Source organism: Lepidochelys kempii, chromosome 6, assembly GCF_965140265.1.
Source record: "Lepidochelys kempii isolate rLepKem1 chromosome 6, rLepKem1.hap2, whole genome shotgun sequence".
Classification (NCBI taxonomy): domain Eukaryota; kingdom Metazoa; phylum Chordata; order Testudines; family Cheloniidae; genus Lepidochelys; species Lepidochelys kempii.
Window position 1 is genome coordinate 36,849,550 of NC_133261.1, and position 22,423 is coordinate 36,871,972.

General features: G+C 42.1%; 1 protein-coding gene across 15 annotated transcripts in view; it reads right to left on the minus strand.

Annotated features, from left to right (window-relative positions):
- Positions 1–22,423, minus strand: part of IRAG1 (inositol 1,4,5-triphosphate receptor associated 1) — a 189,707-nt gene that overhangs the window by 114,455 nt on the left and 52,829 nt on the right. For 11 of the 15 annotated variants that reach the window (XM_073347576.1, XM_073347577.1, XM_073347581.1 and 8 more), the window contains 2 exons: positions 5,357–5,477; positions 808–958 (listed from right to left, as the gene is read on the minus strand). In XM_073347576.1, coding sequence (XP_073203677.1) covers positions 808–958; positions 5,357–5,477 — 272 coding nt within the window. Of the gene's footprint in view, positions 1–807; positions 959–5,356; positions 5,478–22,423 lie in introns of those variants that run through there. The other 4 variants (XM_073347588.1, XM_073347589.1, XM_073347590.1 and 1 more) reach the window with 2 other exon arrangements.

A 22,423-nucleotide genomic window follows, 5' to 3' on the forward strand; every position in this document is an offset into this window, starting at 1 on the left:
CATTGGCAAACATCTGGAATTTATTCTCCTTTTCTGCAAAACAATTTTAATGAAAAATTGTCAGATTTTCTGGAGATGCAAATTATTTTCCACACCTTTTCCAAGTACTCTTGTTTCCATACTAAAATAAATACTTTGCACTTCTAGAGAGTCTGTCCCCCCCAAGGATCTCAAGCTATTTTTTCAGGGTACAGCCCAATATCTGTAACGAGGCACTGAAGCACAGAAAGGCTGAGGGAAAGAATCCCCCGTTCCAACGTGTGGTTCAGGACCTTTACCATGTGGAAAGTGGAGTAATGGACACACAATGAGGAGTTAGTTTGGTGGGAAAATTTACTGTTCATACCCACGTCTGCCCCTGCTGTTGTGGTGCAGACAGACACTCCATGGCGTGCAGGGTGCACAGAGCCCCAGGCATAGGATGTCTACTGTCTGGCCCACTAGCATAAGCAGATATAAACGTAGCATCTGATGTGATGTTAGGTGGGTGGACAAACAAGTATTTGCCCCAAGAACTTAATTTGTATATACATTCCTTTGAAAGGCTCCCAAATAGGAGTTGTGAGTGAATATCTGAAGGCAGAATTTGGCCCTGCGTTTGTAACTGGTTTAATCAGAATTATTGGTTACATTGAACAATGCTCTCATGAAAGCTTTGTCCTTTTTTGGCTTTACTGTTAAACAGTTTTAGGAATAGTCCTGTCTAATAAAAATTTTGCTGGGAAATAGTTTCAACTTTTGACTTTACAAATCATAATTGTATTTACAGGTTCATCATAAATGACAACTAAAATAAGTTCACTCTACCTTTTATGATTATTCCCATGTTCTGTTTTATAGGCATGCCTTTTCTTATTTAAAAGATTTTCTTCTGATCCTTGTCTTTGATGGAAGAGTGTGTTACAAAATGTTTGCTGGCATCTTTCTTGAGTCCAAATACATTCTAAATTCAAAGCTTCTGTGATTCAAAACACAATATTTGATCATAAAAAGCTTTGGAATTAAGATTATTTCATGTCATTTTGTAAATGCTTTTTTAAAATCAAGATTAAAACCATAATGAAAAATATATCCACTACCATTTACTAAAGTAGAAACAAAATTCAATTTGAGTCCATAACTTGAAGTTCCTGAAGTGAAGAACAGTGACTCTTTCAAGGTGATACAGAAAAGGAACAACAATGTGTTTGTGCCCTTGTTTATTTTTTTATTTATTTTTATTTTATTTTGTTTCTTTATGATGTATAAAAAAGGCAGAAGAGGACTTGAAAAATATGAAGGTATTTATTATTTTTGTTGTCTTTAATTTCAGAAATTCAGTTCTTGTCAATCCCTTTCCCCACCCCTGGAAAACTCTAAATTTACCATACCATTCCTTCGTATTGGTATAACTGCTTCAATGCCATGGGGGATTGCATCAATTTAAATTATTTTCTCTACCAATTTAGTTAAATTGGTGCAAGCCCCATTATGGTCAACATAAGAAATAGTATTATGATGACACTAGAGATACCACCATGCCAGTGAAACCTGATAAACTGAGAAGGGAAATTATTTTTATTTAGAACTCCTTAAAACATTTGGGTTTTGTTTGGTTTTACCACCTATTTATCTCAAAACATCAGATTAAACAATTGGCAGAAAAGCTGTCTTTGTTCTGCCCTCCTTAACCCATTCATTTATGGATGGATAAAGCTCCTAATACTCATCTGAGACTTCTCACTAATGTTGCTAGGAAAACCAGGGAGCACCACAATTTACATTCCCAATATTTCCAAGGGAAAGGAGAAGCAGAAAAAAAGCCCTTTTTTTTCTTGTTGTAAGTCATCTTTAAAAAAAAAAAAAGGTGTTTACTGTAAGCTATCATCATAAACTATATACCTATCAGCTATTAAGTAAACAACAGTTGGTAAAATCCTGAAAACCTTACTGAGTGAAAACTTTTACTACATGAGAGTTTGATTGAACAAACTGAGTTGGGACATCTCCCAACACCAGTTTTAGTTTTATTGTTCCTTTCATTCAAAGATCTCAAAGCACTTTGCAAATGTTAAACATCAAAACCACCCATATTACATATTATCGCTGTTTTTCAGATGGCAAATTGAGGCACAAAGAAATAAAAGCCTACATTTTCAAAAGTGGTCTCTGATTTTGGAAATGTCAAACACCTAGCAACTGATTTTGAGAGATAGGGAGCAACTACAACTCCAGAAAAAAAACTCCAGTCACTGGGAACTGCGAGTGCTCACTTAGAACCTTTGAAAGTCATGTCCTAGTGAATTAAGTTACCCCAAATCAGTAGAAACTTCAGGAAAAAAACAGGCATAAATTGACTTGCGTTAGGTCACCGTTAATTAGTGCTGAGGGGAAGATAAAAACCAGATCCCATTTTTCTCATCCCTTTGCTCCACCCATTAGACAACCTTCCTCCCAATCTTCTCTTTTCTTTTTGACTTTTTTCCCCAAAGGATCAACTGGAATGAACTGGAATTTCAGCCGAACAATTACAGTCTAATAAAGTTATAAGCAACCAAATATTAGGTCTTATAAAGGGAAGTGTAGGGCAACCTTAATAGGTGGTCCTACCAACCCTACCCATAATATATAAAAACACCTCTTTTTATCCCATCTGATTATAATTGCCACACATTACAGAGTAGCTAGATCTCCATGAACGAAAGACATTTATTAATTGTGTTGGGGAAAAAATCTCAAACACATTCAACACAATTTTTTTTAAAAAAGGTTTCCTAAATAGAACAATGTTTGTTTTAGTTGCCATGGTATTTAATGGAAACATGTAAATTCATTTTAAAGAGTTTTTGGCTCTAGTGTGTTTTCTGTTTTTCTCTTAAACAGAAAAGCTTACTTTATAATATAAAAAGGATAAAGTAACTTACTGAATATACTATTTTTTTTATTGCAGGAAATATTTTAATTTAAAAGCTAGCTCTGACTATAAAGTTTCCTCCAAATTCTTTGTAGTCAATTAATTCAAAGAAAAATGACTTCAAACCTTGATTAGAGAAGCCAGAATCATATTGGGTTAATAAACAAAAGACTGGGATACTAAAATTCTTACCATATCAAGTCAGTTTTGCATTTGCTAAATCTGAGTAGCACTGCATTCTTCCATTGCCAGCACTGAGAACAAGAGTACTTTGTATTCTAGGTGAGCATGGCAACACTTTTGTGTTGAGATGAGCCAAAAAAGAAGTAGCAATTAAGAAGCTCATTTTAAATTACAACTGACAACTTTAATAGAAAAGTGTGCTGTACAGTCTCATGAATATTCAAAGACAATACACACCTTTGCATAACGTAACTGGTTTAAGTATTAAGGATTACATTTTCGCAACAGGGAGGCATCAAGAATTTGAGTGAAGGTATCCTAAACAATTTCACTGGGATGACTTTAGAGCAAGGGTGGGCAAATTAAGGCCCGTGGGCCACATCCAACCTGCCAGCCGATTTAACCCAGCCCTCGAGCTTCCACTGGGGAGCGGAATCTGGGGTCTCCCAGCCAATGGGAGCTGCAGGGGCGGCGCCTGGGAACTGGGCAATGTGCAGAGCCCCCTGCCTGCCTCTAAATGTAGGAGCCAGAGCGGGAACATGCCACTGCTTCCTGGAGCTGCCTCAGGTAAGCGCCACCTGGAGCCTGCACCCCTGACCCCCTCTTGTGCCCAACCCCCTGCCCCAGCCGTGATTCCCCTCCCGCCCGCTGAACCCCTTGATCCCAACCTGGAGCTCCCTCCTGAACCCTAAACCCTCATCCCCTGCCCCACCCCAGAGCCTGCACCCCCAGCCAGAACCCTCACACCCACCCCCACCCGTGCCCCTGCCTCTGCCCTGATCCGCCTCCCACAAGTTTGCCCACCCCTGCTTTAGAGGGCCAAAGTCATCCCTCATTTATACTCACACAGCCTCACCAAACCAAATTCACCAAAGGCATCAGCTGTTGCAAAACTATTTGTAGTCAATACAGTTGTGTACACTCACACCAGCAGCAACTTTGTCTCAGTTACTTCAGTGAGGCTACATGGATGTAACTGAGGGCAGAATTTGGTTCATAAGGTTTTAATATTTCTTAGGTAGCGAATGGAAGGTTTGTGTTTTCAAAATGGTAGTGAAGGTGTTATGCAAAGGTGTTGTCACAAATTGTTGAATTGTCTTTATAAATGTCTGTGCAATGCTTTTAAAATTCAGCCATTATCATAAATGTTTCAGAGCACAAATGCCACAGGAAACACTAGAATTGTGTGTTGTAGGGCCTGGGGAGAACAGTTCAGTGCTAATATGTTCAGAGTTTGGCTGTTTTCTCCACTGTGCTCAATCTACAACTATTCTGGGAGGGTTTAAAATAGCTGACCCATTAAAGAATTTCAGAATATGCAAAAATATTAGTTACAACATATAATTTAAACTATTTTAAAAAAAAAACAAAAAACCTTTTGCTACCACGGATTTAAGACTCTTGATAGGATACTTGTTTCAAGTAGAAATGGTCCTTGCAAGCACTTAGGGTTAAATTTATCATACTCACTCACTCTTTCAGGCAGAACATTTAGCAGCTATTTATTTAATGAGACAGGACAGATTGGTAGTCATACAATGATTTTGTTTAGTTGCACTAGAAAAATGGCATCTGGCTGCTTCCTGGCAAATTCTCAACACAATCCTGCATTCCTCACGTACCCCAATCTCAGTAGGTATTTGACTGCAAATCAGCAGACATTTTCAATGCAGAAGAAGTGCAGAATTAATTAATATTAAGGGACAAATTAATAGGAGCTGTACTTGGACAACTAATGGCAGAATTTGGCTCTGGACCACTAGTTACTTGAGTCAAAGTCTTCCTCACCCGGCCCAATTAAATTAACTAATTCCTTACCACATCTAGCTCAGACTTCAAGGGCCAAATTCTGTCCTTTAATGAATATAAGTCAATCCCACTGGCTGCAACAGAAGCCATTCATGTGAGTGCATCTGAAAGCTGAAACTGTCTTCAAATAATTTTGTTTTACTAGTGCTCCATAATAATCTATCACAGTTGTAGTCTTAGCAACAGATTTGTCCATCCTATAATTAATTTACTTACAGTAAATAAAAAAACAACAGCTCCTCTACCTTTTTATAAGAGAGAAGCTACTTTATAACTGCTAACAAATAGCCTATATGCTTAAGAAAACAAAAAGAAGATGTTAAAACCCCAGCTGATGCCACTGGGTGTTGTTTGTACAATAATTTTAGGATCAGACCCCAAATGAAACATCGCCATAGCCCAGCCCAAGAAATGAGCAAAAGTAAGGTTGAAAAGCAATAAAAATATAAAATAAACTGATACTTCCATTACCTAACAGTGGAGTCTGAAGTCTGGAACTGTCATGGTCAGGATAATGCCCAGTATTGTAGGTGAAGAAGGGATAATGAAATGGCAATGGGCTTTTGGACTGAACACAGTCAGCAGGACCCTCCTGTTATAAGAGAAAAAAAATATCTTAGTAGTAAACCTGAAGGTTTTTCAAAAAGTAGGATTTGGAGGCTCTCAAAATGATCAAGCAACATCCATCACTCTCTCCAAAAGTAAGATAATAATATGTATTGTACCTATTTAAAAACATACTGAAAAAGATCATGCTCTATGCAGTGTGGTTGTAGCCATGGCAGCCCCAGAATATTAGAAAGGCAAGGTGGGTGAGGTAATATCTTTTATTGGACCAACTTCTGTTGGTGAGAGAGAGAGAAGCTTTTGAGCCACCCAGAGCTCAAAAAGAAAAGGAGGACTTGTGGCACCTTAGAGACTAACAAATTTATTTGAGCATAAGCTTTCGTGAGCTACAGCTCACTTCTTCGGGTGCATTCAGTGGAAAATACAGTGGGGAGATTTATATACATAGAGAACATGAAACCATACACACTGTAACGAGAGTGATCACTTAAGGTGAGCTATTACCAGCAGGAGAGCGGGGTGAGGGGGTGGGGGGGAGGGGGGTAAACCTTTTGTAGTGATAATCAAGGTGGGCCATTTCCAGCGGTTGACAAGAATGTCCGAGGAACAGTGCGGGGGGACGGGGGGGTGGGGGGGCGGGGAAATAAACATGGGGAAATAGTTTTACTTTATGTAATGACCCATCCACTCCCAGTCTTTTTTTCAAGCCTAAGTTAATTGTATCCAGTTTGCAAATTAATTCCAATTCAGCAGTCTCTCATTGGAGTCTGTTTTTGAAGTTTTTTTGTTGCAGAATTGCAACTTTTAGGTCTGTAATCGAGTGACCAAAGAGATTGAAGTGTTCTCCGACTGGTTTTCGAATGTTATAATTCTTGACGTCTGATTTGTGTCCATTTATTCTTTTACAGAGAAACTGTCCAGTTTGACCAATGTACATGGCAGAGGGGCATTGCTGGCACATGATGGCATATATAACATTGGTAGATAAATGGACCTGTTCCTCAGAAGTTCTTGTCAACTGCTGGAAATGGCCCACCTTGATTATCACTACAAAAGGTTTCCAACCCCCCCCTCCCCTTTTCTTATCACCATTATTATAACTTGCCTAGGGTAAACTCACTAGGAAGTTATCAGTGGAAACTTTCATAACCCAGGTATTTCGCACACATTTCCAGGGAGTTTACACTGCTTTTCAAAAGAGAACAAATTAGAAACTAATGTATAAAGCAAATCGGGAACCGAACATAATGAATGTTTCTACATTAGAAAAATAAGTGTAGGGAAGAAGAAATGCATGGCTAATTCTTATGGAAAGCATAAGATCAAGACATAAGCAAAACTAGATATTCGTAACCACTGTGTAGAGGTTTTTCAGGATTTTTTTTTTAAGTCATATTTACAAAGTACCCTTCTTAGGCCTGGTCTCCACTACAAGGTTAGGTTGACGTAAGCCACCTTGCATCAACATAGATATGCACGTGGCTACACCTAAAATTGTCTCCCACTGGTGTAAGCACCCCGTTGCAGCAAGGCAGCAACATCAACTCCGTGAATGGCATTGAGCCACGTTCGACATACTAATGGCAACACTATATGAGTGTACAGACTGCATTACTCATGTCAACCCTCACAGTCCTGCAGCAGCTGTCCCACAATGCCTGACGCTGACTGCTCTGGTCACATTTGCGAATTCCAATTCTCAGGGTCATGGAGACTGGAACCCCATGGATTTTTAAAATATCTTTTCCTGATTGCACAACTTGGTGAGCACACCTAGCAGCTCTCCACTGTTGTGTGCAACTGCCCAAACAATCTTGCTGGCAACATGCTTCAGACACACTCTGGCATGGAGTAGATAGGAGATCTTAGATCTCTGAGGTCTGTGGGGAGAAGAGGCTGTGCAGGCACAGCTATAGATCAGCTGCAGAAACGTGGACATTTATGAGCAGATTGCACAGAGGAAGCGAGAGAAGAGGCATGACAGGAATCAGCAGCAGTGCCACATGAAAGTGAAGGAATTGTGGCAGGCCTACCAGAAGGCCACAGAAGTCAACAGTCGACGTGGTGCCAAGCCACAGACTTGCCGCTTTTACAAAAAGAGCGGCATGCCCTACTTTGCAGAGACACCACCCCCACCCCACATACCCCAGGCACACTGCTTTTCACTCCCTTGTCGCATTAGGCACGGGATATGGAACAGATTGTTTATGTACAAAGGGACATCCCTTTGAGGTACTCTGCAATCCTTTCCTAAAGATTTCTATTGATAGCAGCCTTATTTCTTCCTACGTGGTAGGACGCTTTCCCATGGCAGCCTGTGATGACTTCAGCAGGCACCAGTGCAGTAAACAGAGTGGTGGCATATGGACCAGGTGGCTTTGGAACACCAGCAGCAGCTGTGCGCTGTGTCTGTGTTACCATCAGGAGCGAGATATCAGCTAAAATCACCAACGCTCATGGAAAATGGTGCCGATCTTCAGTGCCACGGCCCTATCTATATTCACAGTTTTACGCAACTGAGCGATTCCCTCCTCCTTTTCCTCATTTCTGGTGGGTTGTATTCACTGTGGCTGGTGCTGAGAGTGGTGACGTGCACTAACACTCTGAAGCAGGTGTCAATAGTCACCTATTGTTTAAAAACTTGTTTAAAACTTGTTTAAAACTTCAGGGGGACAAGGAAAGAGAGCTCTGAACCTTGAAAAGAAAAGGAGGACTTGTGGCACCTTAGAGACTAACCAATTTTTTTGAGCATGAGCTTTCGTGAGCTACAGCTCACTTCATCGGATGCATGCAATGAAGTGAGCTGTAGCTCACGAAAGCTCATGCTCAGATAAATTGGTTAGTCTCTAAGGTGCCACAAGTCCTCCTGTTCTTTTTGCGAATACAGACTAACACGGCTGCTACTCTGAAACCTGAACCTTAACGTTTGCTTTCTGTTATGACTATACTGACAATGGTACCTCTGTGTATTCTATCTGTAGCTGCTGCTGTTGCAGCTTTGAGGGGTTCCCCAGCCACACATGTGGAAGTCAGATAAGGAGAAAAAAAGAAGAGGACTTTGGATGACATGTTCCATGAGATCCTGCAAACCAATGCTGCATCAGACTGCAAGCAGAGGGCCTGAAGGGTGAATATTTCCAACTGTTTGGAGAAGGAAAGAGCTGACAGGAAAAAGCCTCAGGAGTCCCAGCAGGAAAAGGAGAGGGAGATGCCCCAGGACAAAATGGGGCTTCTCCAGCAACAAACACAGATCCTGTAGATTCTTGGGGACCTACAGGTTCAACAATTCCTAGCCTTCCTTTGCAATCATGGAGAACTCCAGTATAGCACCTCCCCACACCCCGCCTCAGTATTCCACATGGCACCAGGGACCGCTGCACTACTCCTGCCACGTCACAGCAGGAGACATTAAGGACAATCACAGCTTCAGATACAGTGACCTGAGGAAGCCACAGTTACTGTATGTGTAGCCAAAGTGGACATGTTAAGTTCTGTTCCATTAATTTATTAAAGTTTTTTTTATGTATTTGCTTTTAAATTACACAGATATTTTGGACTGGTCTTGTCATTCAAAATTCTATTAATCTTTATTAGTTCCCAGCATACACTGCAGAATGCCTAGAGGTACTGAAAGCACCCACTTGTTATTGTACAGTGTGACACAACTCAAAGGGTCAGTGACAGTGTAATCATCATCATCAATGTACAACAAGCATCACACAATTAATAGGCACATTGACAGTGTTATATTCATAGATGTACAGCAAGCCCCATGCAGTTCCTAACAGACCTCAAAAGTGCATGGCCAGGGAGAGCACAGTCCAGCACAATGCACTACTGTGGCTCACTGTTAAAGGGATTTTCAAGGCATCCCTCAGCTGTATAGCTCCACACTGAGCTCTTCTAATAGCCCTTGTGTCTGGTTGTTCAAACTTGGCAGACAGCCGCTTCATGACTGCCCTCCACGCCGGCAGTAACATTTCCCAAGTTGTCTCACCAATATTATGCAGGACACGGCAGGCAGCTATAACCATTGGGATATTTTTCACACTGAGATCCAATCATCTGAGTAAACACCATAGTCTCTTCAGTATACCAATAACACATTGAACTGTCATTTTGCCACCTGCTATGCTGGTAGTTGAATCTTTCCTTGGTGCTGTCAAGGGGGCTGGTCTACAGCTTCATGAGTCAGAGGAGCAAGAGGTAGGCTTGGATCCCCCAGGATCACCACTGGCATTTCAACATTGCCAATGGTAATCCACTGGTTGGGAAAGAAAGTCTCTGCTTGTAACTTTCTGAACAGTCCTGTGTTCTTAAATACGCACGCGTCATATACCTTCCCTGACCAGCCAAGATTGATGTTAGTGAACCATCCCCAGTGATCTACCAGTGCTTGCATAACAACAAAAGAAAAGTAGCCCTATCTGCTGATGTACTCTGGGGCACAGTGGACTGCTACCAAAATAGGGATATGCGTGCCATCTATTGCTCCACTGCAGTTCTGGATCCCCACAGCTGCAAATCCATCCACTATGTCCTGCCCATTGCCAAGAGCCATAATCCTGCACAGCAGAAGAGTATCAATGGCTCTGCACACTGTAGGGTGATCAGATAGCAAGTGTAAAAAATCAGGATAGGGGTGGGGAGGTAAGAGGTGCCTACATAAGAAAAAGCCCTCAAAATTGGGACTGTCCCTATAAAAATCGGAATATCTGGTCACCCTAGCACACTTGCATGACAACAGCCCTCACAGTGGATTTTCCAGCTCCAAAATGATTAGCCATGGACTGTTAGCAAGCCAGCATTGCAAGTTTACACAGTGTGATTGCCACTTGCTTCTCCATGGTCACTGCAGCTCCCATTCTGGTGTCCCGAGGCTGGAGGGTGGGGGTGAGCTCAGCACATAGATCCAGGAACATGGCCTTTTGCATCTGAACATTCTGCAGTCACTGCTCGTCATCCCAACCCCACATTACATTACAGTGCTTGTTTCTCAGGCCCAGAAGCAGTGCTCCACTGTCGGCAGCTGCTCTGTGAATGCCACCAACAACCTTGAATTGGTTTTTGCTATGTCCCACAGCAATTGGTCCTCCATGAATTTGTCACGTTCCCCGCCAATGAGGTTCTTCTTGCTGCTCTGCAAATACCAAAAGGATTGTACGCCCCGTTCTTGCAACGCTTGTGACAATAAAGTAAAGATGTGCACATTCCAAGCTTCTGTCAGAGATTGTGGACAGCCATGAGGGCCATGCAGGTTCATGGGTTTTTTTTTGTTTTGTTGTTTTTTTTTAAAAAAGGTGTGAAAATTATGGGATATGAATGACATTATTGGATGGAGAAGTTGTATGATGGGAACTTGAGTCCTAGCTCCCAGTCACCCTTGCGTGATTCGTTTCTGTTCCACCTTGCATTGTCAAAAGTTGGCAAAAGATAATGAGCTGGATGGAGGTGAGTTGCACACTGGGATAACTTCCCATAGTGCACCACACTGTGCATTGAAAAAAGCACTCATGGTGAGTGCGTGCAGCACTGACGCAAAAAGCCAAATATACATGCGTATGAGCGATATACTAACCGTGGCAGCTTTTATGCCAATGTAATTTGTGTAAGCCAAAGTTTGTAGCATAGACATGGCCTTAACTTATTTCAAACCACTAGTTTCAAACCACTTTCCCCATTCTCTGCTCTCTTCAGTTTGCTTCCTCCATGAACCAAATACTGGATCAGCATCTAGTTGCATGCTAAGAAATCCAGGTTGATGAGTGCCATTTATTAAACATGGAAGAGATACATGCTAAATCTAAAGGCCAGTCTGAGGGGATGTGTAAGCTGGCCAGCTTCCCCTATGGTTGGATACTGGAGAACACCGAAGGAAAATTTTAAAGATTTATCACAAATTGATTATTATGAGGGGCATCAAATTCTAGCTCATCCAAGAGTTCTGTTTGATCAAAATCCAGCCCTGTTATCCAATATTTAAAAATAAGGCTATTTGCATGATAGTGGTCAAGTTCCGCAAAACAAAAGAACTTCAGGTTCAGAAGAAAAGTAATCAAGAAATCCATGCAAAGCGTAAAGAAGATTAATTTTGTTTTCATGCCCACATAACTTGGCCCACATCATGTAGTAATGAAGTTACATGTTAATTTCTCAATTTAATCATTTTCCTGCCATTACTGGGGCCCAGGCACCGGGCCTCCTCAGTCCATCCTAGTCTGTCCCTGCAAAAGATAATTGTCTAGTCTCCTGTGGGCTGTAATACTTTGGTCTAATTTCAGTTGTTGGGTTTAGCATGAAGGTTCTGGGAGGTGTTGGTGGCCTGCAATATGCAGAACGTCAAATTAGATATCTGGTGGTCCCTTCTGGCCTTAAACTCTATGACTCTGCAGGTAGCCAACAAATACTAGGGAAGTTCACAGTTTACTACATAACAGACTGAGTACTTAATTATACTAATTACAGAGTATAGAGTATCTCTAAATAACAGACATAAGTAATGGGTGCCATGAGTACCTACTTTTTAGCCATTTAAATTTAAAACTCCCATTTTGAGAAAATATATACACATTAGGTGGGTTCAGGCTTGCCTTATATCAATTTTGCTAAGTGCTCCAAATGTACATATATAGATTTGTTACAGTTACTACTAGATACCAAATGCGTTGTAATAATTGGGTCCTAATGGTGAGCTCAACTGTAAAAAGTGGAAGTTCGTAAGATATCACAACAACCTCTAAGAGCAAATGCTGATGGGAAAAGGCTCAAAAAGTGGGACAGAAAGGCTGATTAGTCTAATCAAAAAGGTCTAATGATATAATTCAAGGACGGTGTTAAGATCATTCTTGGTAAACAACAAAAGCATGAAACCAGAATACAAGAAACTAAAATTGGTGTGTTGGAAATCAGGCCTCATTGATGGACAAAATAATGAGGGGATGGGTTATTCCACCCACCACTCCCTTTTCAGGTCCATATTTAAAAAAAAAAAAAAAAAACTTTGGGGAGGAAATCTGGCTACTGAGCAAACAGCACCATCATGGCTGCCATGCCACCCCTCCTGGGATCCCAGACCTTCTTCTTCCTAATCCTAAGAGATGTCTTGATCAGACTGGGCCAGAGAGAGGGACCATCACCACCTCTACCAGCTCTGGATGAATCCCAGCCACCACCTGGGATATGACACTCACTCACTCACTCACACTCACACCCTCTTCTTTGTGTGTTCTTTTCCTTCCCCACCTCATTTCTTCTCTCATATCACACTCTCCTTTTTCTTTTTGTCTAGTAAGAATCTGGCCTAGTCAACTAAGGGTATGTCTAACCTGGCAGAGCTACAGCACCACTCAGAGAGCACTGAAGGGAAACCGTCTTGTGTGTTCACACTGTCAGCTGCCTGCACAATAGCATGTTCACACTTGCGGCACTTGCAGCAGTATTCGGAGCAGTGCACTCTGGGCAGCCATCCCACAGAGCATCTCTTCCTCTTCTGCCGCTATGAGTTGTGGGAAGGCGGAGGGGGTTGCAGGGCATTCTGGGTCCTGTCCCAAAGCCCTGTGATGCATTGCTTCGCATCCCAGCAATCCCTGTGCTTCTGTCCGCATTTGGCGCCATCTGAGTGCTGTGCCTCTTAGGTCTGCAGGAATGGATCCCACACTGTTGACCAATATGCTGCTTGCTCTCACCAACATGTCACAAGTGGCAGTTATTTCTTAAACTACAAAGGCAAGAGGAGTGCGACGTTGATCTCGCCACACATAGTAGCTACGACACAAGATTGCTTGTGGCATTCACGGAGGTGCTGACCACAGTGGAAAGCCAATTTCTGGGCTTGGGAAACAAGCACTGAGTGGTGGGATCACATCATCATGCATGTCTGGGATGACGAGCAGCGGCTGCAGAACTTTCGGATGAAGAAAGCCACATTCATGGGACCGTGAGATGAGTTCACCCCAGCCCTGCGACGCAAAGACACGAGAATGAGAGCTGTCCTGTCATTGGAGAAGCACGTGGCAATTACACTGTGGAAGCTGGCTACTCCAGACTGCTCCTGATTAGTCACTAACCAGTTTGGAGTGGGAGTTGACCATTGAGCTCGTGTTGACAGAAGTGTGCAGGGCCATTAATTGCATCCTGCTCCGAAAGGCTGTAACTCTGAGCAACGTGCATGACATTGTGGATGGCTTTGCACAAAGCTAGGCTTCCCTAACTGCAGAGCGGGGATAGATGGCACAAATATTCCAATTTTGGCACCAGACCACCTAGCCACCAGTACATTCATCGGAAAGGGTATTTCTCAGTGGTTCTCCAGGTGCTTGTGGATCACTGTGGGCATTTCACAGACATTAACACAGGCTGGTCCGGAAAGGTACATGATGCATGCATCTTTTAGAACACTGGCCTGTTTGGGAAGCTGCAAGCAGGGACTTTCTTCCCAGAGCAGAAGATCACTGTAGGGGAAGTTGAGATGCCCATTGTGATCCTGGGAGGCCCCGCCTACCCCTTAATGCTAGGTTTATGAAGCCATACATGGGGCACCTTGACAGCAGCAAGGAGCAGTTCAACCACAGGCTGAGCAACTGCAGAATGGCTGTTGAGTGTGCTTTTGCCCATTTAAAGGCACATTGGCACTGCCTATATGGAGGCTGGACCTGGCTGATGACAATATTCCTATGCTTATAGTCGCGTGCTGTACGCTCCGTAATATTGTGAAGGGACAGGTGAAATCTTCACTCAGGGCTGGACCACTGAGGCTCAGTGTCTGGAGGCTGAATTTGAACAGCCAGAAACCAGGGCTTTTAGAGGGGCACAGCATGGAGCCATAAGGACCAGGGATGCCTTGAGGCAGCAATTTGATGCTGAAAGCCACTAAAGTTTGTTGCTGTGCTCGGGAGTGCAGTGCTTGTAATGCTAGGAGGTGATTGTGATTGGTGCAGATGATGCACCATGAAGGTGTAAGGAAATTGCCTGTTGCTTTGCAGGGCTCTGTTTGCTTTCAATTAATGGAATAAAGATTGCTTTCAAACCAACACAATTCTTTTATTAAAAAACAACAACTGGAGGAGAGAGACAAACAAACAAAAAAATACATCAGCACTGAGAGGGATGGGAGAAGGGACAAGGTGGGGTCCCGGGACGGTTAAAGATTTGTGTATGTCCAGGTATCATATCCAACCTTCTCCTTTGGAGTACAGTGCAGCGGGTAACCAAGCCTGCTTTCTGCAACCCTCCTGCCCACATCAACTTGCTTCAGCAATTCCCAAAAATCAAAGCCACTTACCAGGGGCCTCCTCTCCTGTTTGCACTTTGCCAAGATCCGACATCTGTGACTGGCTAGCCCCCTTCAGGGTAGAAAAGAGCTCCTGGCTGCATGTTTCTCTGACCTCCGAGTTGTCCTCGGCCTCTGGGTCCTCCCACTCCCCCAAGATTTCCTCCTCCTGGCTCCATTCTTGACTGGCACGCAAGCCACCAAAGTATCCACAAGTGGCCTTCGCAGTGGAGGTGGGGTCATCGCCGAGTATTGCGTCCAGCTCTTTGTAGAGCTGGCACCTCTTCGTAGAGCTGGCAGCTCGTGAGCACAAAACCGGAGCAGCTGTTTGCCTCCCGCGCTTTTGGTAGGCGTTCCTTCACTTTGACCCTGCACTGAAGTGTGTCTCGGTCATGGCCCCTTTTTTTATGCATCATGAAATCTGTCCATTGGTATTGTAATTCCTACGGCTGGAGCGCAGCTTGGACTGGACAGCTTCCTTTCCCCCAAATGCTGATGAGGGCCAGCAGCTTGGCACTGCTCCAAGCAGGGGATCGCCTGGTATGTGGAGCAGGCATGGTCACCTGGAAAGATGCGATGAGACCACTGCAAGTGTCACCGAGCAAACAGGAAGGGGACTTTCAAAATGTATGGGGTGGGGATGACTGTTGGTCACTTGACATCAGGGCAGTAGAGTTCAAACCGATGAAAAGAGAGGTGAGAACAGGCATTGTGGTACACCTCCTGGAGGCCAATCACAGCGCTATAATTGACCAGGGTGTCTACACTGGCACCGAGGCACTGTACCCCCAGCACAGTAAACTCTATGCCTCTCGTTGGGGTGGTTTTTGTTTTTGTTTTTGTTTTTTTTAAACAGTGCTGTAATTGTGCAGTTTCTGCGCACAAAGTGGCTTGGCAGTGTGTACACCTCGGGAGTTACAGCGCAGAAAGCTGCTTTACTCCACAGAAACTTGCCAGTGTAGGCAAGGCCTAAGACTGTATATTTTGCAATACTGCTGTAAGCCTGTGATCAGAGAAGCAGTTAATTGCAATACCCTAACCAGCCTGACGCTGGTACAAGTTTGCCAGGTCTTGGCATGGCTGATAAGACTGTGTGCTGTGCCTGTGTTTTTCGAGCAGTGGGAGGAATGGACTTTAACAACAACTCCAGCCCATTTGAACTAGCTTCTTTTCTCCCCACAAAAAGGACAATTACCATCTTTAACATCACCTAAAAGAGAGTGTCAAATAAGGGGGTTTTCCTTCTAAAAACTCTCTCCAGCTAAAGGGAAGGGGAGCAAGGGGCGATGCTAAAATGAAATCCTTACTTAATACATTTCAAATGCTTTAACTGTTTTTCCTTCTTTTCTGTATCTTTAATACAAGGTTAAAAGGATTTTTAATGGTGTGTTTGCCACAGTGCTAAGCAAGCTAAGGTCTTCATGGACCAAACACGGAACCTTGTTTAACGCTGGACAGTTAAGGTCACGATTCTTTGGACCCACATATTCTATCTAAATAAATACAACAGATCTGTGTTTGCCCATAAGCCAGAGAATACTGTAGCACCTACAAGATCAATTTTATCAGGAGTTCAATCAGTAGATTGAACCTTGAATAGAAGTATTCTTGTTCAGTACTTGGCAACTTTAAGAACTCAGACTGACAACTCTGATGCATTCTTATTACCATATCTCTCAACTGTACTTCATCAAAAGGTACCTTACTCAAATTTATCTTTGTCCTTTAATGTATCTGTGTGCTGCAGACTTTGGACACCACACTTTAGCTAAACAGCACATATTGGGATATAATCTGGTACTCTGGAGTGGTCTTTGAAGAATCATCATTAGTGGTCAAGTAAGAGACACAATGGAGGGTGATGACAGTCACTACACACTTATCCAGTACTTTGCATACTGCTCCCCCAGATAGATAAAGCTTGTCCTGACTTTCTCTGACTTACTTTCATCTAATATGTTGCTCAATGGAAGAAACAACAGGAGCAAGTCCTACAGAGCTGACAATTCTACACCAAGCATTTCATCACAGTTCCCAGTATAACTCTTAGGATTTGCATGTTTAATTCCTCATGCATCATGAAAATTCCTCCTAATTCTCCCATGAGAAATAGGATTTACTGCCCTTCTCAGAAGCAGCTGGAAGATCAGCCAACCCAAACCCACAGACCTTGAGGCATTCACAACTTTCACCCACTTCCCTCCCTCCCACCTTTTCATAGCATGGTTACAGAGTTTGGGGCAGACAGGGAACCCACACAGGTTACTGTAAAAATGCATGCAATGACTTGCAATATTTTGTTCCATGGGGTAGGGGGAATTGTGGAGAATGGCTGACATCTCCATCCCCTCCCTATCAATACAAATCCTGAAAAAGGGTTTCCATTAAATCAGGAAAGAGGAGAATGCTACATTCCCTTCCATATGTCCTCCCCAGCTAGGGTCTGTGGGTTTAGGCTGCCTTTTGCTTACCAGAGAGGAGCATAGGGCACCTGAAACTATATAAGGGAGCTCTGTCCTAATACACTGACTGCCTTCATCTCCTAGGTCCAACAAGTTTCCTGTCCCAGAAAGGACTGGCAATGAGCTGTGTCAATTCTTACATCATTTTGAGAATTTTATTGCCATAGCAACTGTGTGTAGGCATTTAAACATAGCAACAGACTTTTTATAGAACTTTCTTGGTTGTCAAAGTCACATATTCTTTTATTTTCTTAGCAGATGCTCACAGATAAATATAAAAAGATGATAGTACAGTATCTAACCTACAGGGGAGAAAAAACCTCTTGTAACTGCATGACATATTTGTGTAATCTTTGAAGTATATAAACTGGCAGTGCACATTGTGAATTTCTGTACATTTTTATGGATCATTGGAGCAGAAGTTAAAAGTCAGGGTACATGAGTACTGTATCTATAGGTAATAGTTAAAGTAACAAGATATGGTTAATAAAAGCAAAAGTTATTAAGCTTAAAGGTCCAGCTATAATGAATTTTAGAAAGAGGAAGGATATTCTATAAACTCTGACATTTAGTTTTGAAACGGTAGGAGTGTCTTCCTCTTTCATAAGAGAAGGGGAACTACTTTAATATCTTTTGGGGTAGGTGGGTGCGGAAGTGGCTGTACCCTCCCTTCTCAGTGGCAATGAAAATTAATTGGAGCAGACCCTTAGCTGATGTCAATTGGCATAGCTCTACTGATTTCAATGGAGCTACACTGATTTACAAGATTTTCCCTACTGTATCTTAAGGACCAAACTGCATCTCATCATTTACCCTTCTACAATAAAAAAAAGTTACTCATCTTTGGTATGGTATTTTTCTTTCTGGTTCTCAGATACAGTGTCATTTTTGCTACTGGTCAGTGAAAAAAATACTGCAGTTTAATATAATGCAACTTCTGAACCCATTCCAACACAGGGAAATATCATGACGCATAATTACAGATTTCCTGAGAAATCCTGTGGTATTATTCATCTTTCTGTTATGATTTTATGTCAGCCTTGTATAGACTAGGGTCGTTGATGTTTGCCATTTTACTGACAAACACCATTCTAGATCCATTAAACAGGAAATGTAAAAGGCTTTTAAAAAAAGTCAAATTCAACAGGAAATGTCAAAAGCATCTTACAAGTGCAAGGTTTTTAATATTTCAGCAAGTCCTTCCCATCAGTGTACAGTATTTGAATTTCAGAAAAAAACATTTTAGTGCAATGCTATATTCAAAAAGTTCCCAACAGTTCACAAAAGTTTAGCACAGAGGTGTGATATGTACAACTCACATAATACATCCCATTATGTCCATGGTAAGTCTTCCCACCACACAATGATTACTCTTTTGTTGCCATGCTTACTTAGTACTGCTGGAAATAGGTACAATATCAGTGGTCTGTGACTGAGACAGTACAAGTTCCAAAATTCCCAGCATGCCATGTTGAGTGTACCCTATATCCAAGGATTAGCATTTGACAAATCAAAACATGCAACTATTTCATTTTCCTCATTCTGCTTTATTGACCACTGTTATTTTAAGACTTAAATCTACCTCCATCTAAAACAGCAGGAAAAACAATTATGACAACTATCATTCCAGAGAGCATGATCTGCAGCGAGTTTGTTAAAATGTAATCACCATTCAGAAGTGTCAAGATGATGGGCACTAGTAGAGCTATTATGTGGGGAAGCTTCCATTAAGAACAGTATTTATCCCAGTGCAGAGGATCTGCACAAGAAAGGCCTTATGCCCCAATTAAAACCATAACATGGGGCCTAAACATTGTATAGACCTTGTGCAGGCCTTCTGCAGTAATATAATTTTCACCATCTATACTTCTTGCCACTAGATTTAGCTGCAACCAGCCACATCATGCCATTTTCATGAGTCCTGAAGTTAACTACATTCATTCACCCTTGAAAAAGAAAAAGAAAAGCAGTACAGTGGCTAAAATGTCTTCAGCTCTTGTCAAATAAGTCAAGGCCGTGTGTGTATTTTTATACTTTGTGAAAATATTTCCCTTCCCCCTCCACAAATTCTTCTTTGAGTTATGGTTGAACATTTTATTTTTAATTTCTGTGTACAGCAGTTAGGGCACAGTTCACCATTACTGAACATGCTGCTAAATTTCCCAAACAGGAAATGTTAATAATTTATGTCTCTCATTTTATGCTACCCTGCTGAGTACACTCCACTGTCCCAGTTAGCCTGTATCACAAGTCAAAAGAAACTGCTAGAACACTCAGAAAAGGGAACCAGTTTGCTTTTTCATTGCAGGGTTTGTTTTTTAAGATTTGAAACAGATGCCACTCTACATACCCTGCTATTCATTGGTGCAAGGGTACAAAGCAAGATGGGTGAAAAACCTCTTTGTTCTTGGCCAAATTCACAGATTTCAGACTCTTATTTCCTCTGTACTGTCATAACCTTCCTTTGTGGTACTCACTGAGGGCTTGCTGCTGCTCCATTGAAGACAACAGCAGTTTTGCTGTTGCATTCAGTAGTATAGGATTGGAGCCACAGACTCCCATGTATAATGTCAGCATTGCAGAACACTTTGCATCATTACATAATCCCTAACAACTTTATTTTTATGACAAGCCCCAACCCAAAGCATACACTCTTGTCCTCCTAGACACAGGAGTACAAAACACACTGCAAGTACAAAACACATATTTCAGTCTGCAAGCTTTGCAACCAATGAAACTAACTACATGAATTCTCGAAGAACGACAGCCTCTTTATGACTGGATATGTAAATACTCAAGACTCCTATTAACTGAAGAAGAACAACAAGGATCTGGCCAAACGGACTCCATTGGATGTTATGACACAAGGATAACAGTCAAAAACCATATTCCCTCTTCACTTGCAGGAGGAGTATTTCGTATGCATGTAATTTGGATGAATATGTCACGTAATGTGGTTCTACCATGTAACTTTCTGCACTGACAAGCCACAACAGGACATGCATTTGTATGTTACTGGTGAACTGAGAGGTATAAAATCTTTGGACCTTGTGCCTACAGCCCCCTCCCCCCCCCCAAGAAATGCACAAATAGCCCACTGACACGTATACTGGCATGCTTTATTCATCTTATTACATTTCAATTTTTATTTCTTTAAATAAAATGTCAATCTTTTGGGGGGTCGGGAGTTATAAAATCTATCATTCTACAATGGAAAGACTTCACAGGAGAAAGGTAAGATAAATCAGTAGAGAAAGAACCCTGGCTGCCTCACTCTACTGCAGGAAGAGATTTTATCTATTTGTGGGCCTGGATTAACCAAAACCAAATCCTGTCAGACCTCTGCCCCCCCAGTTATATCCTTTCCCTGACAGACACTTATTCTCACCTGAACTGGATTGTCCTCTTCTCTTCACATGTCAAGATCTTCCTCCCTTCTGCCACAGAAATGAACCCTGCTCCTCAGGAGCAGGCTGTCGAATGGAAGCAACTCAGGCAATATTTCAAAGCTCTGCATTCATCATTATAGTTCCCCTTAATTTATCAAATGCATATGTGCATAATTAATATAATTAACAGACACTATCACTGGTTCCTGGACCTCTCTCCACTCATAAACCCCCATCACTGATACCTAGCTTCCAAACAGTCTCTCTCAGACCCACTTCCACAAGGCAGCAGATGTGAAGGCACCAGCAGGAAATCCCCATAGAGGGCCTGAAGGTCAGGACAGGGGAAGGAAGCTGCGAGATTCCTCTTTCTTTCTGTCCCACAAATCTAAGGAAGAGGCAGCCAGCCACCAGGTGCCTAGTCTCTCTCTCTCCCCCCCTCAAAAAGGCTATGGATGTACTTTCCTTTGCCTGGAACTGCAGCAGGTTCTCTTTCTTACTCACATGCCTGAAACCAGGAGTGGGCAGAGAGCAGTGATGAAAGGTGGTTGCAGCCCTTGACTATCTGAACCAACTGATCAGGGCCCAACTTGCTCTGCTTTTCTAAGCACTCTGATACTATAGTGGTGGGCAGCATATAAGTTCCTAGACAGATGTATAAGACAGATAGATGGAATGAAGTTTTAGTGGACAGGCAGATTAAGATATAGCCTTATACTGTATTTTCTCACTCAGCCCCTGCTCTCTGTCAGCAGCTGCTGCGTTAGCAGAGACACCGTCTCTGGGAATCTGGGGCTAAAGGGGTACCACACAACCTTCTTATGTAAAGGACATGACCCTAGAAAGTACATGCTACCAGCTCCCTAATTCCCATTTCCACTAGCTGCCAGCTGGTTCAGGTGTTCTGCAGTATTAGCTGAAAAGTGACTAATATTAGCAGGTTGGCAAGAGGCAGAGAGTCCAGTAGCCCCAACCCTTGGCACCAGTTGCCTCCTGCAGTGACAGCATACTGGATCACTTTCTCTCCCCAACCCCCTCAAATCCCTTGGATCAATGGATCCAGCCACTAAGTAGCCATTGGTCCCCACTCTGCTTGGTGCCTGGATCCATGGACTGTGACTTAGGCTATCACTGACCCCTAATAAAAAAATAAATAATTTTTTAAAATGGACGAAATGAAAGGTAATGAGAGATAAAGATGCATGCAGACACAACAGAGTTCTAGGAAGTTTCCTAAAAGGGATATTATCAGCGCCTATAAGTTAGCAATAAAAGCGATTAAATAAAGTGGTAAGTTTAGCTACTATATCACAGTCTGCAATTAAAAACAATTATTGTGAATACAGATCCATAGCCTTATGTATCAGTGCATGAATGCTACCTGTATTTTTTTTATACTAAGTATGATTGTTTTTAATTATAGAGTTATAACAACTACAACTCTGGGCATTACATTATATATTCTTTCTTTCTTGATTTACAGTTTATCTAATAACACAACAATTGACAAGTTGCTATGAAATGCGATATTAACAAAAGATATCTCTGCCCTAGGGGCAAGCATGAGAAGATGTTTAAACTGAAAGATGGAAGTTAGTCCAGTCTACATATGAAGTTATAAATAAAATATGCAATGATCCAAATTTCTTCTATGTATGATCAACAACTGTGAATCATCATGCACACCGAAAGGACATAGATAATGCTACAAGTGAAGATACATGCAAGTCCAATAGATCAGAATAAGGCCCTTCGATACTGGAATATTTTGAAAATTGGAGTTCCCTAAAATACGTCATTTACTTTTTCTAATGTATAGAATTGTTTCTTACTTTCTGTCACTCACAATATT